Source organism: Canis lupus, chromosome 25 (assembly GCF_011100685.1).
Source record: "Canis lupus familiaris isolate Mischka breed German Shepherd chromosome 25, alternate assembly UU_Cfam_GSD_1.0, whole genome shotgun sequence".
Classification (NCBI taxonomy): Eukaryota; Metazoa; Chordata; class Mammalia; order Carnivora; family Canidae; genus Canis; species Canis lupus.
The window spans coordinates 37,640,785-37,655,993 of NC_049246.1; the positions used below are offsets into that span (position 1 = coordinate 37,640,785).

At 45.9% G+C, this 15,209-nt stretch overlaps 1 protein-coding gene across 6 annotated transcripts in view; it reads left to right on the forward strand.

Annotated features, from left to right (window-relative positions):
* FBXO25 (F-box protein 25) overlaps positions 1–15,209 on the forward strand; it is a 67,092-nt gene that overhangs the window by 35,048 nt on the left and 16,835 nt on the right. For all 6 annotated transcript variants that reach the window (XM_038573945.1, XM_038573947.1, XM_038573944.1 and 3 more), the window contains 3 exons: positions 3,150–3,253; positions 4,153–4,202; positions 6,556–6,648. In XM_038573945.1, coding sequence (XP_038429873.1) covers positions 3,150–3,253; positions 4,153–4,202; positions 6,556–6,648 — 247 coding nt within the window. The remainder of the gene's footprint in view (positions 1–3,149; positions 3,254–4,152; positions 4,203–6,555; positions 6,649–15,209) is intronic.

Here is a 15,209-nt window from a genome sequence, read left to right on the forward strand (position 1 = left end):
AAAAAACAGGGGTGATTGGGAAGGGGTGGGGAGTCGGTGAGACGCAGGTACAGCTCCAGATTGACGGGCTCCCTGGTCTGAGTGTGTGGCCTTGCCCACGTGGTGGGAGCAATGGGGGGCTTCCTCCAGAAGCAGTATGCACACTGCAGGGCGTCAGGGACATTCCGCATCCTGCCTGAGGGGAGCCTGTCTGGGAAGAGCTACTAGCCGCACCAGTCACAGTGGGATCATCCTGAGGTGTTTGCCCTTGAAATGACGTCCCATCTGGGGCTTGCCTGAGAATAACCGGAGGTGGTAAGGGAGCCAGGAAGTGAGTGGAGATAGGGATGACGTGAGGTAGCTACACCTTGGGAATGTGGTAAAGCACACCTGACATAGACCATTTTACAGTGGGAGGTACCCAGCTCCGGAGTATTGAGTGCATGGATGTCCCCACGCCCTCCTCACTGCTCAGCCTGCAGGACTGATGCTCCAGCCCCCTTAACCGACTCTGCACTCTCCACCGCTGTTTTCTGATGCCTCGAGCTCCACGACCCCAGGTCCCTCAGATACTCAGAATCCCATGCAGTTTGTCCTCTTATGACTGCTTGTTTCCCTTGGAATGATGTCCTCAAGGTTCTCCCGTGTTCCAGTGTGTGCCCGGATTTCCTTCTGTTTTAAGCTGAGTAATGCCCCATAAGCATAATACCAGCTTTGTTCTGCTTGTCCAGCTGTGTGCACAGACAGGAGGTGGCTTCCCCTGTCAGCTGTATGAGCATGGAGTCCAGACGTCTTGTGGAGACTCTGCTCTCACTTCTTTTAGGTGTATACCCAGCAGTGGGATTGCTGGGTCAGATGGTGGTTCTGTGCTCAGTTTCTGTAGGAATCACTGCAAATCTGTGTTTTCTAAACAGGCTGCCCTCCTTCATTCCCACCAGCACAGGGGTTCCTGTGTCCTCGTTATTTTCTGGAGCTTACGTAGCTGTCCTACGAGGTGGGAGCTGACTGCTCACGGTGGTTTGCATTTGCATGTCCCTCTTGACAAGTGATGTTGAGCATCTTTTCATGTGCTTATTGGCCCCTTGTGTGTTGTTTTTGGAGAAATGTCTTCATTATACACATTTTTTTTAATTGGTGTTCAATTTACTAACATACAGAATAACCCCCAGTGCCCGTCACCCATTCACTCCCACCCCCCGCCCTCCTATACACATTTTTAATCCAGTTGTTTGGTTTTTGTTGTTGAAGTTTCTGCTGACTTTTAAATCCTGGTTGGTGATGTTTATGTCACTCATGAAACCACAGGTGATAACAGCATTTCCTATGCATGTGATCGGTCAGTGGCTTATGTACATGTGAAATCAAGCACTGTTGAATTTACAGTATTAAATGTTGAATTTTAATTTTGGAAGCATTTTTCTTTCTTACCAACTTTCATATATATGTTTTTGACCTGTGAGTATGAAAACCACTGAAGATACACTTTGTGAAAATGGCATCTAAGTTTCTGTAGAGAGCCTTTTCTCTTGATTATCCGTGTGGACCCAGGTGGGGCATGGTGACTGGTTTGGGCCTGGGGCCTGACTCAGTCCAATGAGCGCCTTTACTGCCTGCACAGCCCAGCAGGGATGGGGAGCCCCAGGTGCCATGGTCACACCGCCGGTTATATACCTGCTGGAGGGACGAGCATCTGCAGCCACACCTGCTGTGTGTGTGCGGGGTAGAATGGGGTCTGCCGGGCTCCCTCCAGGGCAGGGGCAGGGGGCCACCTCCTTTGTCCCCTCGTCTGGCATCCAGTGTGGTTTACACGGCACAATTTGTAGGCAACAGTCTGCGCTTCTGGGTGTGCTCGTGACTCTAGTTAGGAGAGCTGCGCTCTTCAGATTTGAAAGCTGCTGTGTTCAGGATCTGAATCCATGACAGCCGACTTGTGTGAGACAGAATGTGACACCCAAGGACCAGCCACTTTCCACGAGTTCCCACCGCTGCGTGTGAAGCTTTTGCATGTTTTTGTAAACATACTTGTACTTGTCATGATTTACAAACGGTTGTCAGTGTGGTTGGAGTCTGTGCTGACTGTGATAAATGGGTTCCCCTGGCATGTGCAGCTGCGTTCATTAAATGTGAACACTAGTGAGTGGAGGAGCCATCACCGCTTTCTCGGTGAGTGTGCTGGGAATCAGCAGCATTAGCCTGTGGCCCTAGCATCAGACTTAGACCTCTACCAGCCAGCTTGTTGCCTCCAGCATTAGCCTATGGCCCTAGCATCAGACTTGGACCTCCACCAGCCAGCTTGTTGCCTCCAGCATTAGCCTGTGGCCTGAACATCAGACCCGGACCTCCACCAGCCAGCTTGTCGGCTGTCCACAGGGCCTCCCCCTGATTCCAGACCAAAAACCAGCCAGTGTCAATGTGTTGAAAATAAAAATTGTGAGCATCTTTACTTTTGAGGGGGTGGACTGCTGTGTACAGTTATTTTTTTTAACTATAAATTGCCTTTTAAGAAAATGTTTTCCAGTTGTTTGGTTACTGCCTTAAATTGTTTCCTTATTTTAGCCAAAAGGAAAAAAAAAAGGGAAAGCTTTTAATTAGATGCGCTTATGGGAAAATGAACAATTTCCTTCACCTGGCTTCAGTTAAGTGTCATAACAGTTGGCACTGGTTGATGCTTCCTAGGAAAGCGTTGCTGTGCAGCGGTGGTGCTGGTAAGGCCTGTGAGCCTGCAGAAGATGAAGGGAACGCTGGATCAGGAATATGGCGCATCATGACTCAGTGTTGGGCATCCTGTTCTCCCACTGATCTCTCCCCAAAGCATTTCTGTGGTGTTTATCATGTCTGTGTTGTTGTGAAGTCTCCATTGATGGCCGTATAGAACCTCTGAGAGAGTCTGAAACTTGTTCCACCCTTCCTGGTATGACATTCCCAAAATAACCAGGATAGATCTCAGACTTGTCAAAGCAAACAACAGATGAGACGTTAACCTCATAACTTCAGACCTGTGATATGCTGCTTGCAGAGTTATTGGTTGCTTTCAGAATTCAACATGATTTTTGTTTTGGTCTTCTGGATTGCAAACCGATGTTATCTCTCTCTTTTTTTTTTTTTTTTTAATAAAAGCCAAATGAATATCTCTCTGTAAAAGTATTTAATAAAATGTATCTTTATTTCAGTATCTTAAATAGTGACGATGAAGAAATATTCAGTAATGAAGAACAGAAATACACGTCCAAAAAGAGGAAAAAGGATCATTTTAGAAATGATACAAATACTCAGTGTAAGATCATTTTTATTAATGATTTTATGATGTTTTTACTTGTTTTATATATTGATATACTACATTATTCTGATAATGCTATCTCAAGAAATAAAAGACAATGCGTGAATGATAGCTCTGTATCCAGTGTTGCCCGCTGACTTGGTTATCAGACCATTTGCAGCGTAACTAGTAAGATTTGCAAAAACAAAAGGTAGCAAAACCTACAAAGAAGCTCGTGCATCTGAATGACCAAAATGGTCATGAGTTCAGTGACCAGTTCACTCCCAAGCAAAGAGACCAGACTGCAAGGTGTCTTGCTTTTGGACTCCTGTGTCGGAGACCCGGCCAGAGCTGGCCAGGAAGGGCTGGACACGCGTAGGCCGGGCGGGGATAGGGAGCCTCCTGGCGGTAGCTTGCCTCCATGACAGGCTGCATTCCTCCTGAGGCGCAGCCTGGAGTTTCTGGGAACCGTCTTAGGGCATTCAGGCTACTCAATAAGAACAGGTTCTGTGGAGAATAGAGTGTCACAGTCCTTGGGTGTGGGTCTGAATTACATGAAAAAGGCAACAAGAGAAGAATTATTAGGACACACAGAATTAATTCCTAATCACAGGTTTGTAGTTAACTATATATAGTTTTATAGTTTGGTATTACCACAGTTGTTAGTGGTGCTAGTTTTCTTTTAAGTTACAAAGACTTGGGGCTGCCTTAAATAATTTTTCATGTAAAGATATTTCAGCATCTCTTAAAATGATGTCAGGAAATAGAGCAGTTCTGTTGACATTTAACCAAGTGAAAGCATCTCTTATTTATATGTCAGATAATTTTGTTAGCATGTACAACTGTTGAAGTTCCATAAAAATCTTCATTTTAAATGATTTGCCAGATTTTAAAAACAAAGTTAATTTTTATTCTAGGTTTTTATCGTGAGAAATGGATCTATGTTCATAAAGAAAGCACAAGAGAAGTAAGTATTCTCTTCTAATTAAGAGTGTATTTGGTGCTTCTGTTGAATATGTAATGTCATATTAAATAAATTATTTCTTTTGCAGTATGAAATCTTTGATTCACATTCTAGCAGATGAAAATATAGGACCTTTGAAGCGGTGATTCGTGTGTGCATGTGTGTGCATGCACGCGTGTGTGTACATGTGCATGCGCATGTGCAGTGTGTGGTTAGCGTCCCCAGTGCAAATCTGAATCCACCAAAGGCCTGTGTTGGAACAAGTATGGACCCTTAGATGGTTTGACATTTTTTCCCTACCTCTCCCCAAAAGCCACTGGTGTGAGCCTCTGGTGCTGCTGCAATGTGTGTCCTTGCTCCCATGCGCTTTGGGTGGTGAGAACATTGGTGGCCCCCATTTAGAACCAATGCAACGTTGTAGATAAGTCTGAACCTGTCAAGAGCTGTGTGAGCCCTTCCCGCTCCTGTCTTTTGCCAATTTGACTGCAGCTTTTTTTTATGAGCCGTGGGTAGTTCCCTTCCATTCTGTTTTTTTCTCTGCTCAGTATCCAGGGAGGCTTCCTTCATTTTGCAGTATGAGAAACTCATTTGCTGTATTTTGCAGCAATTGGGGAGCATAATTTAGGGAGTAGTTGTTTAGCATAGATATAACATTCCAGAAGTGTTAATAATGGATGTTCTGCTATGGCTCTGCTCCCTAGAAGCTTAGGAGCTTCTGAGCCAGAAGACTGATTTGGCCTGTTGGTGATGGGTAGAACTGCTGTGTGGGTTTGAAATTGCTCTAGGCTCACACACGCTCTGAGTGAGGCGTGTCAGAAGCGCTTGGTAGAATCTGATGGCTGGGGCTTATTGAAAGACTGTCTAGTACTTCATCTGCTGTGTTACCACACCAAGTACAGAGTAGACACCCATTCAGGGGAGCATAGTGTGAGTGTGAGTCTGCAGAGGTGTTGTGTGGGCCCCGGGACAGGGACACAGCCAGGCTTGGGGGGCTCTGGGCTTCCTGTACTCAGCTGCATCTCTGGCTTAGCACCTGCTGCAGACCAGGCACCTCTCCTGCTGGTCTGCACGGCCTGCTGTGGCTGCCCCATAGCCTCTGAGGTTCCATGTGTGGTTCTGGGCCCACCAGACTCAGGTGGGCTCATGTGGCCCAAACATGTGTTTTACAGTCTGTGAATCAGATTTAATTCCCCAAAAAAGAAGAGGCCTCGGTGACACGAGTGGCTGCCTGGGAAGGAGTCTGTGTCTGTACCAGCATTTAGAGCTCTGTTCATTGCGAAGAAAAGGGAATTAAAGTAGAGATGTCAGCAGTGATTGACTTCGGATTATAATCTATAATTAACCTTTGCTTCCTGCACAGCTCCCAGGAAAACAGTTTGCATATAGTAGATATTCATTAATAATGTATTTTGTTTTAAAAACATGTGTTTTGTTGATTTGTGCACATATTAGGATTGTTCTTGGGATTTGGGCACAAATCCAAATAAACCTTCATGGGACATCCTAGGTCTGAGACTCAGGTGTGCGCTCCAGCTGCTTTGCTAACCCCTGTCCTGGTATCGGTTAGAGATGCGAGGGGTAATCTGTCACCTCCTGTGTCTAGGATTATCACCAGCTCCTCTAACCCCACAACTATGACTTGAAAGTCTCTATATACTCTCAGGATTTCAAATACAGAAGATGGAGTTTGAAATGAGTCCTGACACCTCGGATACAACCCTGTGCAAACTGTGTAGAATGTAGGATATATTGTGAGGGATGCACAGCTGAAGTAGATGGCAGTGTTTTCAGTACTGAGAACACATCCCTTGTGTTCCATGTCTTCCCTTGGACTCTGGGACCCGTCTTGTCTGACAACCAGCTCCGGGGTTTCCCCAGCTGGAAACCGTACATAGTCACCCCCTGACTCTGGGCCTTGGTCCTGTGCACGGGGCACCTTCCAGACCCACAGAGGAGTTGGGTGTTCCAACGTGTGTGTCTGCAGCAGACACATCTTCACAGCAGCTGGGCAGATGATTTGTGTATCTGTAGGTGCTTAGCTCAGAACATATCCCATTGTGATTTCAGTTCCCAAGCTCATCCCGACCAGAGAAATCAACAAGTTATTTAATACATATTTGGCTTTATCTCAGTAGTGATGTAAGAATAGCAGAGTATAATGTCCTGATTATAAATGACTTATATTTAGCATTGCGGTTTTACACCATGCTAATCTAAATGTAGAATAAATCATAAAAACAAATGCCCTTTGCTGAAATTAAAAAAAAATTCCACAGACTAATTCGCATTAACTGTCACTTTATTTTGACTAATTGACTGATGATGGATTTCAACTGTTTTGTGTCTGTTTTTCCAGAGGCATGGCTATTGTACTTTGGGAGAGGCTTTCAATCGCTTAGACTTCTCAAGTGCAATTCAGGATATTCGAAGGTTCACTTACGTGGTCAAAGTAAGTCTTCCGTTTCAAAAGCCATTTGATGACACTTGATGGACTGGGTTTTGAAGGTGACAAGTGTAAATATTTAAGACGCTTCTGGCATTGGTGCAAAGTTGTGCTTGTTTGGTAGCAGAACAGAACATGAAGAGTGAGCTCGGGGTGACAGAAATAGTGGGGTTCTCTCCTGCCCTGGTGTCCCACACGCTTTCTCCCAGGGGCATATCACGTTGCAGGTTTCGCCCAGCCACACACATAGGTGCATTGCTGTGGGAGACCCAGAAGGGCGCACACAGGCTCTTCCTGAGGTTCCGGCCTCATGATTTCACGTGCATTTTCTCCTCTGTGTTCCTCACAAGTATGAACTCTGCTTCATAGACAAGCAGCAAGCTGGTAGGAAAAAGGGAATTGATATACAGTGGATCTCCACAGAAGCCTTGATTGTGTTGATGATCTATTTGTAGAGGAAATTTTTATCTTGGCTCAAAAAGAATGTATATCATGTGTTACATGCATTGTAGACAAAATGTAAGCAATGGGTTGTGATGACGTTAATTTTGGGTTTTTAATAGGGCTGAGATATTAGAAATATTTTCCTTGTAACGCTTTTTAGGAAATGAAAAGTATTGGGATACCTTGGTGGCTCAATGGTTGAGCATCTGCCTTTGGTTCAGGTTGTGATCCTGGGGTCCTGGGATCCAGTCCCACATTGGGCTCCCCCGCAGGGAGCCTGCTTCTCCCTCTGCCTGTGTCTCTGCCTCTCTGTCTCTCATGAATAAATAAAATCTTTAAAAAAATTTAAAAAGTAGTATTAGTGGCAGGACAGATATATTCGGGGTTAAATCACTTTATACCTGAGGTAATAGTACGTGTTTGGTTTGGCCCCAGAGTTTGCCAGGGTGTCCTATGTGACCAGCATGCAGGGCACCTGTGTGCCACGTGCTTCCTGGGAGTCCTGTGCACTGGGGCCCGATGGGGTGTGTTCTGATGCACGCACTGGCCAATGGGGCACGTCTGTCATTCACCATCTCTGGGTGAGGCACTGCATTTGGACTCATCCAGTTCAGAGTGTCGAGAATCCAGGGGCCAGGAAACAGTGTGTTAGCACAGAGGTCTCTGTTCTAGTAAATTTTTCTCCGCGGCACCATCTTCAAGTTTGGGACACCCTGAGTTGTTGTGTCCTACTAACCACTTTTGAGCACCCCACGCAGAAGTAGAGGGACTTCATTGCAGGGGTGGACTAGGAGTTGTGCAGGGGCGTGACCACTCTGTGCTCAGATGAGGCACATCTGTGGGCCAGTGTTCTTCCTTCCTATTGCCTGATCCTCCTCACTATTTGTTCATTCTGTCTGCATGTCGCACTTTTGCCTGCTGAAGAGCCTTTCCTCATGTGTCTTTCATGTTTTTGAAAATGAAAATACCAGCGTTAGCCTCACCCTAACCATAATAGCTGTAAAATTGTATGTTTCCTCTACTGATTGTTTTCTGATACCTACAAAATGCATAAGTATTAAAATTAAAATGTGTCACATGCATTGTCAATTGAAATGGTCTCGTGCCCTTCTAGAAGTACCGCCAGTCTCTGAGTTGTCTTGTGGAGATGGTGTGCACGGGACCTGGTGACCCGAGAAGGTGCTGAGGCCGTGTGTGCGAGGCTTGACAGGCTTAGTCACTGCCCAGCAGGAACCTCACCTCTCATCCCCACCCCTGCCCACGTGCACCCCTCCATAGACCAGCAGGGTTGGCTTCCAAAGAGCCCATTTGCTCATGTCCACCTTCTGCTAACAGCAAAGACAGACACCAGCCGTCAGTGATGCTGTGCATCAGTGCACGTGCCACTGCAGACACCTGCTGTGGGGCCTTAGCTCCCTCCCTCCCTCTGGCACCTCCCCTGCCCATGCCGGCTCTCCTCTCTCCCAGTTGCATTATGTTTTCACCTCCAGAGTAGCTTGGGACCCCCCTCCCCGACTCAGCTCTGCTCACTGCCACCCTCTCACGGAGATGCAGCGTCTCCATGTGCTTGGGTGTGAGGTACTCCTTTTTTTTTTTTTTTTTTTTGTGAGGTGCTCTTCTTGTTGCCTAGCAGGGCGTGTGCTCCTTGACCTGTGCTGATGGCAGATGACCTTGACCTCAGGAGCCACTGAGTGGAGTTTTGTGACGCTTTAAATGTGTGTAGCAGCTCTTCCTACATCAGCAGCTAGGAGGATTCCTGTGTTCTTCTCAGGAAGGTGATTTCCCGTAATTAATGCTGAGCTGTCTGCACTCATTGATGTTGGAACACATGTAAGCAAGATATGAGGCAGCAGTGGTTTTGAAACCTTTGATAAAGAGTTTCCTTATGTTTGTAAAGGTGTTCAGGGATGGTTTTCCTGAGGATGTGTATGAAAGAAAGGAAGAATATTCTATATGAGATCCTTTTGTTCTCCTAAAGTCAGCAATTTTAAACTGAGACTAGTCAATAATTATTACATTTCCTGAATAAAAATTATTAGTTATCGTCCAGTTATACATTGTGTTGCTGAGGTAAAGATAAGTAGTTTTGAGTGGAGGTGTGACCATTCCTGGCATTATCTGTTAATACCTGAAACATTTTCTTATCTAGGTTACTTTAATAGTTTTTCCATAATTTTTCTCTGATTTTGAGGAATTAATGTTGCTTTTCCAAGCTGTACTCAACTTTTTATAGAAAAGAAAATAATTTTAGGTGCCATGTACTCCAGACACCCATAGCTGTCCTAGGATTAGGGCTGAACCATGTGTCACCGCCGCACCTACATGCTGGCAGGAGCTCCAGGGATGCCTCCAAGTGGCAGTGAGCAGTGCCTTGGAGAGCTCTGGGAGGTTGGTAGGAGCTTGTCCCACTCTCCTGCACCAGGGCAGGTTCCTGAATTCATGCATGTGGGCAGGTGCATGTGCCTGCATCCACGCAGCTGGGGAGCATGAGTTCAAGCACCACTTGTTGCTCTAGGCTAGCACGCACACACACCAGCACTCATAGCACTGGCAGCCCCAGACCTTGTGCACGTACTTGTGAGATCACTATCCTTCATCATCCGTGTTCAGACTTCATGAGCGTGCTGCCCCGTACTAGCTTCAGGCTAATCAGTCATCATGATGTCAGACTGCTCTTCAAACCTACCTCCTATTCAAAACCAGCTTCTTCCTCTTATAATAGTTCGTGACAATTGTCTTGGCCAGTTACTAAATAGCCTTAGCATAATGTATTGAGCTGTTAGGGGCATCTGGAGAACTCAGATGGTTGAGCATCTGCCTTTGGCTCAGGTCATAATCTCAGGGTTCTCTGGTCGAGCCCCACCTTGGGCTCCCTGCTCAGTGAGGAGTCTGCTTCTCCCTCTCCCCCTGCCTTGCCACTTCCCCTGCTTATTCTCTCTCTGTGTGTCAAATAAATAAAAATTAAAAAAAATATTGAGCTATTAAATTTACTTCCAGAAAGTCAATGCAAACTGAAATATTTTCACTAAGTAGTAATTTTTCTCTTATTAACTATCTGCAATTATTATTTCATAATATGCCCTGAGAAATTTCCTTATTAATAAAAAAAGACAAGTCAAGTTGCAGCTTGGATTTGACCCTTGGTGAGTGAACAGTTCTTAATATCTGATCCATGATTCTGCTGACTTTCACTTACCCATTTCTAAGTCATGTATAAGTAAATTAAATGCATTTTTGGTCAATTTTATGAGCTTACTTTCATTAAAATAAAGACAGATTTGGTGGAATTTTGAAAAGTTTACTTAAGAAAATCAGCCACACACTTGGAAATGTAGCAAGCCAGCACTTTCAGAGAATCTTCTACACCAGATTCCAGCCACACTCTGCCATCAACACTTGTCCTCTCTGTGAGCGAAGCCACATTGAAGGAGATGGGCCTTTGCAGATCCAGCCATGCCCAGGCTCCACCTCCCCAGTCAGGGCCTCCCTCCTGTGTGGGCAGCCCATGGATGTGGGTTTGGTCATTTGTCCAGTGCATTGGTCATCACTGCCAGACTCCCCTGAGCCCCAGGAGCATAGGGACTCCACCAGCTTTGCTCACTGCAGAGCCCCCAGTGCCCAGTGTGATGCCACCTCCATCCAGGTGGAATGAAGGTGCGCTGGCAGGTAGCTGGCAGCCAGGACAGCAGTATGTAAAGATGTAGGGATTAGTAACACAAAGCAGGTTCATCCTGTAGGCGTCTGGGTTACCCCCTGTGTCCTGTTTCCTGCAGAGTCCCAGGAGAACAGCAGACTGCTGGGTCCCTCAGGACAGGTGGTGGCTTCTGGGGACCAGGCATACGTGGACAGTGGGGCAGCATCTGGGGACAGTGGGTTGAAGGGCTATATGTATGTTTCAGGAAATTTGTGAAAGCAACACAGGGCAACAGTTGAAACTTGCAAATGTTGGATATGCTGTATTTCCTAAAGTAGGGACTCCGTGGGGAAAATCTGCTCAGGAGCATAAAGTGATTATGCCTTAATTTGTGTTACATGGAAAGTGTACCTGAAGTCTGTCCTTCTGGCCTTGCCACTATCTCTGGTGTGTTATTTACCTTCTTCTGCTTCCATGTGGTGATTCTCTAATTGGATAGGCTTTGTAGTTAGAAGACGGTATATGCTCATGAGGGAATGTGGCCCCAGGCCATTGTACCGCCACCACCCTCCAATGGGTGGCTGTACCTCCCCTCCATGGCCCCATGTGGCTGTACGTTTCCTTCCTCCCCCCAGGAATGTGCCTCCCTCTCCCCCACAGGTGGCTACTGTCCATTTCTCGGCTATTCTCCAGGAAGTGTTCTCTTTCCTAAACAAATGTGCCTGCCTATTTATATTTTTGTGGCAACGCACAGAATTTTAAGTCCCAGGTATTATTCTGTGATACTGAGAATGCAGCTTAAGCTCCTTTCCAGACAGGTGTGTTCCTTGCTTGCTATGTCCTACATTTTCCTAGACAAACAGTGTTTTTCTTCTAATAGTGTCAGAGTTGGTTCTTCATTTTAATTCTTTGTGCAGTTGTAATTGGAACCTGTCTTATATATGGACAGTTTGGTTGAAACTTAAACTTTATTTAAAACCTTTCATGGGAACATCTGTTTTTCTCTGTAATGGTAAATTTAATATTTAGCTTCTTCCAACTTGAGTTGGTCTGTCATTCCCAGCATAATAAGGCTGAGTCACCTGTGGGATTTCCATGCAGCACTTCTGTGATGTTGAGGACAGGTCCTGTACTGTATTCTTCCTAGGTTTATGAAACTTGAGTGCACCCTCTGCAATTTAATCACAGACATACGTGGTGAGTGGTATTGCTAACAAACATTCCACGTTCCCCAGGGCTCGTCACCTGCTCAGGGACAGGTGTGGTCAAGGACAGGATGTCTGCAGACCTAGCGTCTGTGGTCTTAGGCCCCGACTCATCCTGCAATCATGTGAGAGGAGTTTGTTAATCCCTCATCACACTAGGAGAGGAGAAAATATTCATTAAATGGCTATGTTTCTATGTGGCTAACAAAGGAATCCATCAGGTTAGTCACTGAGAAGTGGGTCATGGGAGATTCCAGTTCAGGTAAGATGGTGTCTCACAGGACAGCGTGTCCTGGGGCAGTGGTGTTTCCCTGCAGAGGTGGTATGTTCTAAAAGCACATACAGTGTTCTGAAAGAGAATTTCAGCAGCTTCCTGACTCATTAAAGGGCGGAAACCAGATTTCTGTAAGGGGTTGTCCAGGAATTGGACCAGGAGGAGAAAACAAGTTGGGATCACATGGCTCTAGCCCCCAAGTAAAGATGTGGTGTGGATGGCCAAGGATGCTCATACCCAGGACACCTCCAAAGGCCTACAGCTAGCCCATGGTGCCCACATGAAAAGTTCAGAGTTTTGGAGTTTCACTTATGTCCTTTACTGGTGGGTACTTCCCTTCTGACCATTCCACATTCCTGCTGCATTTGAATAATCAGAATTATCACTTTTTCTAGGAAATATATCCAAGTAGTGACTCTGCGGGGTGGAATAACAATCCCTAAAAGTGTGTCTACATGGAGCCTTAAAATGAGAAGCCAGGGCAAGGCGGGAAGGACTCTCCTCTGTGGCCCCTGGGAACTGAGGTGCAATGGGAAGGGCCCTTCCCTTTAAATAGCAGTGAGGATAAGTCAAAAGCCCTCTCTGGCTAGAATATTTTGTAATGTGGATGTTTCTGAGCTTTCTCCTAATCTCTGTGGAGGACTGTAGCATCCCCAGTTTATACTGATGCACAGAGGGAGGGGTAGAGGTGGGTAGTGGGCTGGGAGCCTCACTGCCCCTCGGCGTTCAGTCTCTCTCATTTCCTTATCGGGGGTCCTGGGCACATTTCTGAACCTCGCATGTTGGGCCTCTGATGGGTTTAGTATCTACCTCCAAGGGCTGCCATGGGGAGTGCGCTAATTAAATCATATCCTGCTCTGTGTCGGCTGTGTTTACACGATCTCTTCAGGGTGATTTGGACAAAGGGGCCACAGCTGTGGACAGGGCCATTTATGCCCCAAGATGTAAGGATGGGAGACAGGCGGGGACAAGGAGCCAGGGGGACACCACATGCGCCGCTGCCCAAGTACCGACAGAGAAGACTTGACTGTGTAAGACCTCACTGTTCTTAATTTTAGGAACTTTCCCTTTCAAAGAAAACAAGGGACTTTCCTAAATGTGCCCTATGACATCTTGAAATAGTGTCCTTTTGAGGTCAGTGAGACTGTTGAAAAGGACTCTAAGGTTTCCAATCCTGTTGCAGCCAGACCTTTGCTGGTCGCAGGTAAGTGATCACCATGTTGGAATCCTCTTGCCCCACCCCAAGCACTGCGACCAGCACCTGGAGGTCGGGTGGTGGTGGTGGTGGTGGTGGTGGTGTCCTCCCCAGAGTGGGCGAACAGGGACAAACGAGCCACTGTTGATGGGAATTGTGTGGTGTCTTAGGCCAGTTATTTCCTACCATTGCTAGGTATTTACCATGAGTTCTGCTGAAGGTACAAACTGGCTTGTAGGATACTCTACAGTAATTAAATTTTTGCTGGCTATTTTACTGAACCTATGGTTTCTTCTCCTTTCAAGGAAACTGGGTATTTAGAAATGGAGAAAGTTTGTTTTTTATTATAAAACTAAGATTACTTACAAAAGGATATCTTCTGTGTTCCTTAGGACGAAACCTTTATTTTCCTTAAATCTTCCTATTGTCGATTCGAGAATTGGCTTCTAACTACAAGTGTTTGCTAACTCTTCTCCCCACACACCGTGTTGGATTAAAGCATACTAGCAAAATATGTGAGTTCCCCTAAAAGCTAGATTCTTTACAGAGGAAGGACTGAGAAATGACAGTGCAGGCCCCATGGAGATGGCTGCTTTCTGTTTTTTTCTTAATTTTTACTTCACTACAGAATATGTTAAGTACAGTATGGTACTACCATGGGCATTTATGCATCTAGTGTGTGACTTGACAAGTAGGACACTCCTGACGGTCCGGCAGTCGACATGCCACCACCTGTGGACATCTCTGCTGCTGACTTCTGCCTCGGAGGTTGAATCTCCTGACTTTCCTGTTTATCGTTCTGTCACCTTTGGAAAATACTTTTATTTGTGTCTTTGTTTAAAATTGTATATTAGTAGAATAGTATTGTGGTTTTGAGAAACACATATGTTCCATTCAGTATTCTGCGAGATGTCAGTTTACAGTCAAAAGAAGTGCTCTTCAACGGACTTGACACTTTGACCTTAGTAAAATTAAATTCGATGTTGTAGTTCTGACATTTTTAAGTGATGTGGCATAAATTGATGATTGTGGTAGATGGGTATGTCCTGGCATGAGAACACTGGGAGTGTAGACGTTTGTTCTTTAGAGGGCAGGCCAGCAGAAGTATGTCCTCCAGAAACCTGAAATGTCCCTGTCACAGGTCTACGGGGACCAGCGCCAGCTTTAACTGTCCGCCTGCCATGTTATCGGTGAGACAACCTGCATGATGAACAGAGCCACCGAGGGGTCCTGTGACAAGAGTAAAATTGTAAATTGTGACACAATATAATTTAAATGAAATAGCAGTCCTTTCTTCGCCACTTCTAGAAGTCTGTGAATAAGACAAAAGGCCTGAGGATGTTAATTCCCAAGGAGAGGGAGAGAAGGGACAAAGCAAGAAGTGGGAACCCTGACTCACAAACTATCTGCCCAAGTCTATGTCATTGTGATGCCTGTTGGCCTCTGAGCAGAGGGACAGGGTCCCCTGACAGCAGCTCAGACTGCAGGGGCGCATCCAGGGTCAGGGTCATGGTTCTCCTCTGGCTCATGACGGCTGCTTAGCATATTCTGTGTTACAGAGTTTCAATCATGTTCCCTTTTTGTTAAATGTTAAATTGAGAAGATTTTTAAATGATCACATTATGAAGTTTTAAATCACTGAAGGCTGTTTGAAGCTGGCAAGTGGGAGCGACACATGGGTGATAAGATCAGGAGTAGAAGCAGGACTGGGCCTGTCTTAGGCATGTCTGGTTTGATGTGATGGGACCTGAGGGCTATGCCCTGCAGTGTGTGTGTCTGTGATCGCTGTAGCAGAGGACACTTATGGAAGCATAT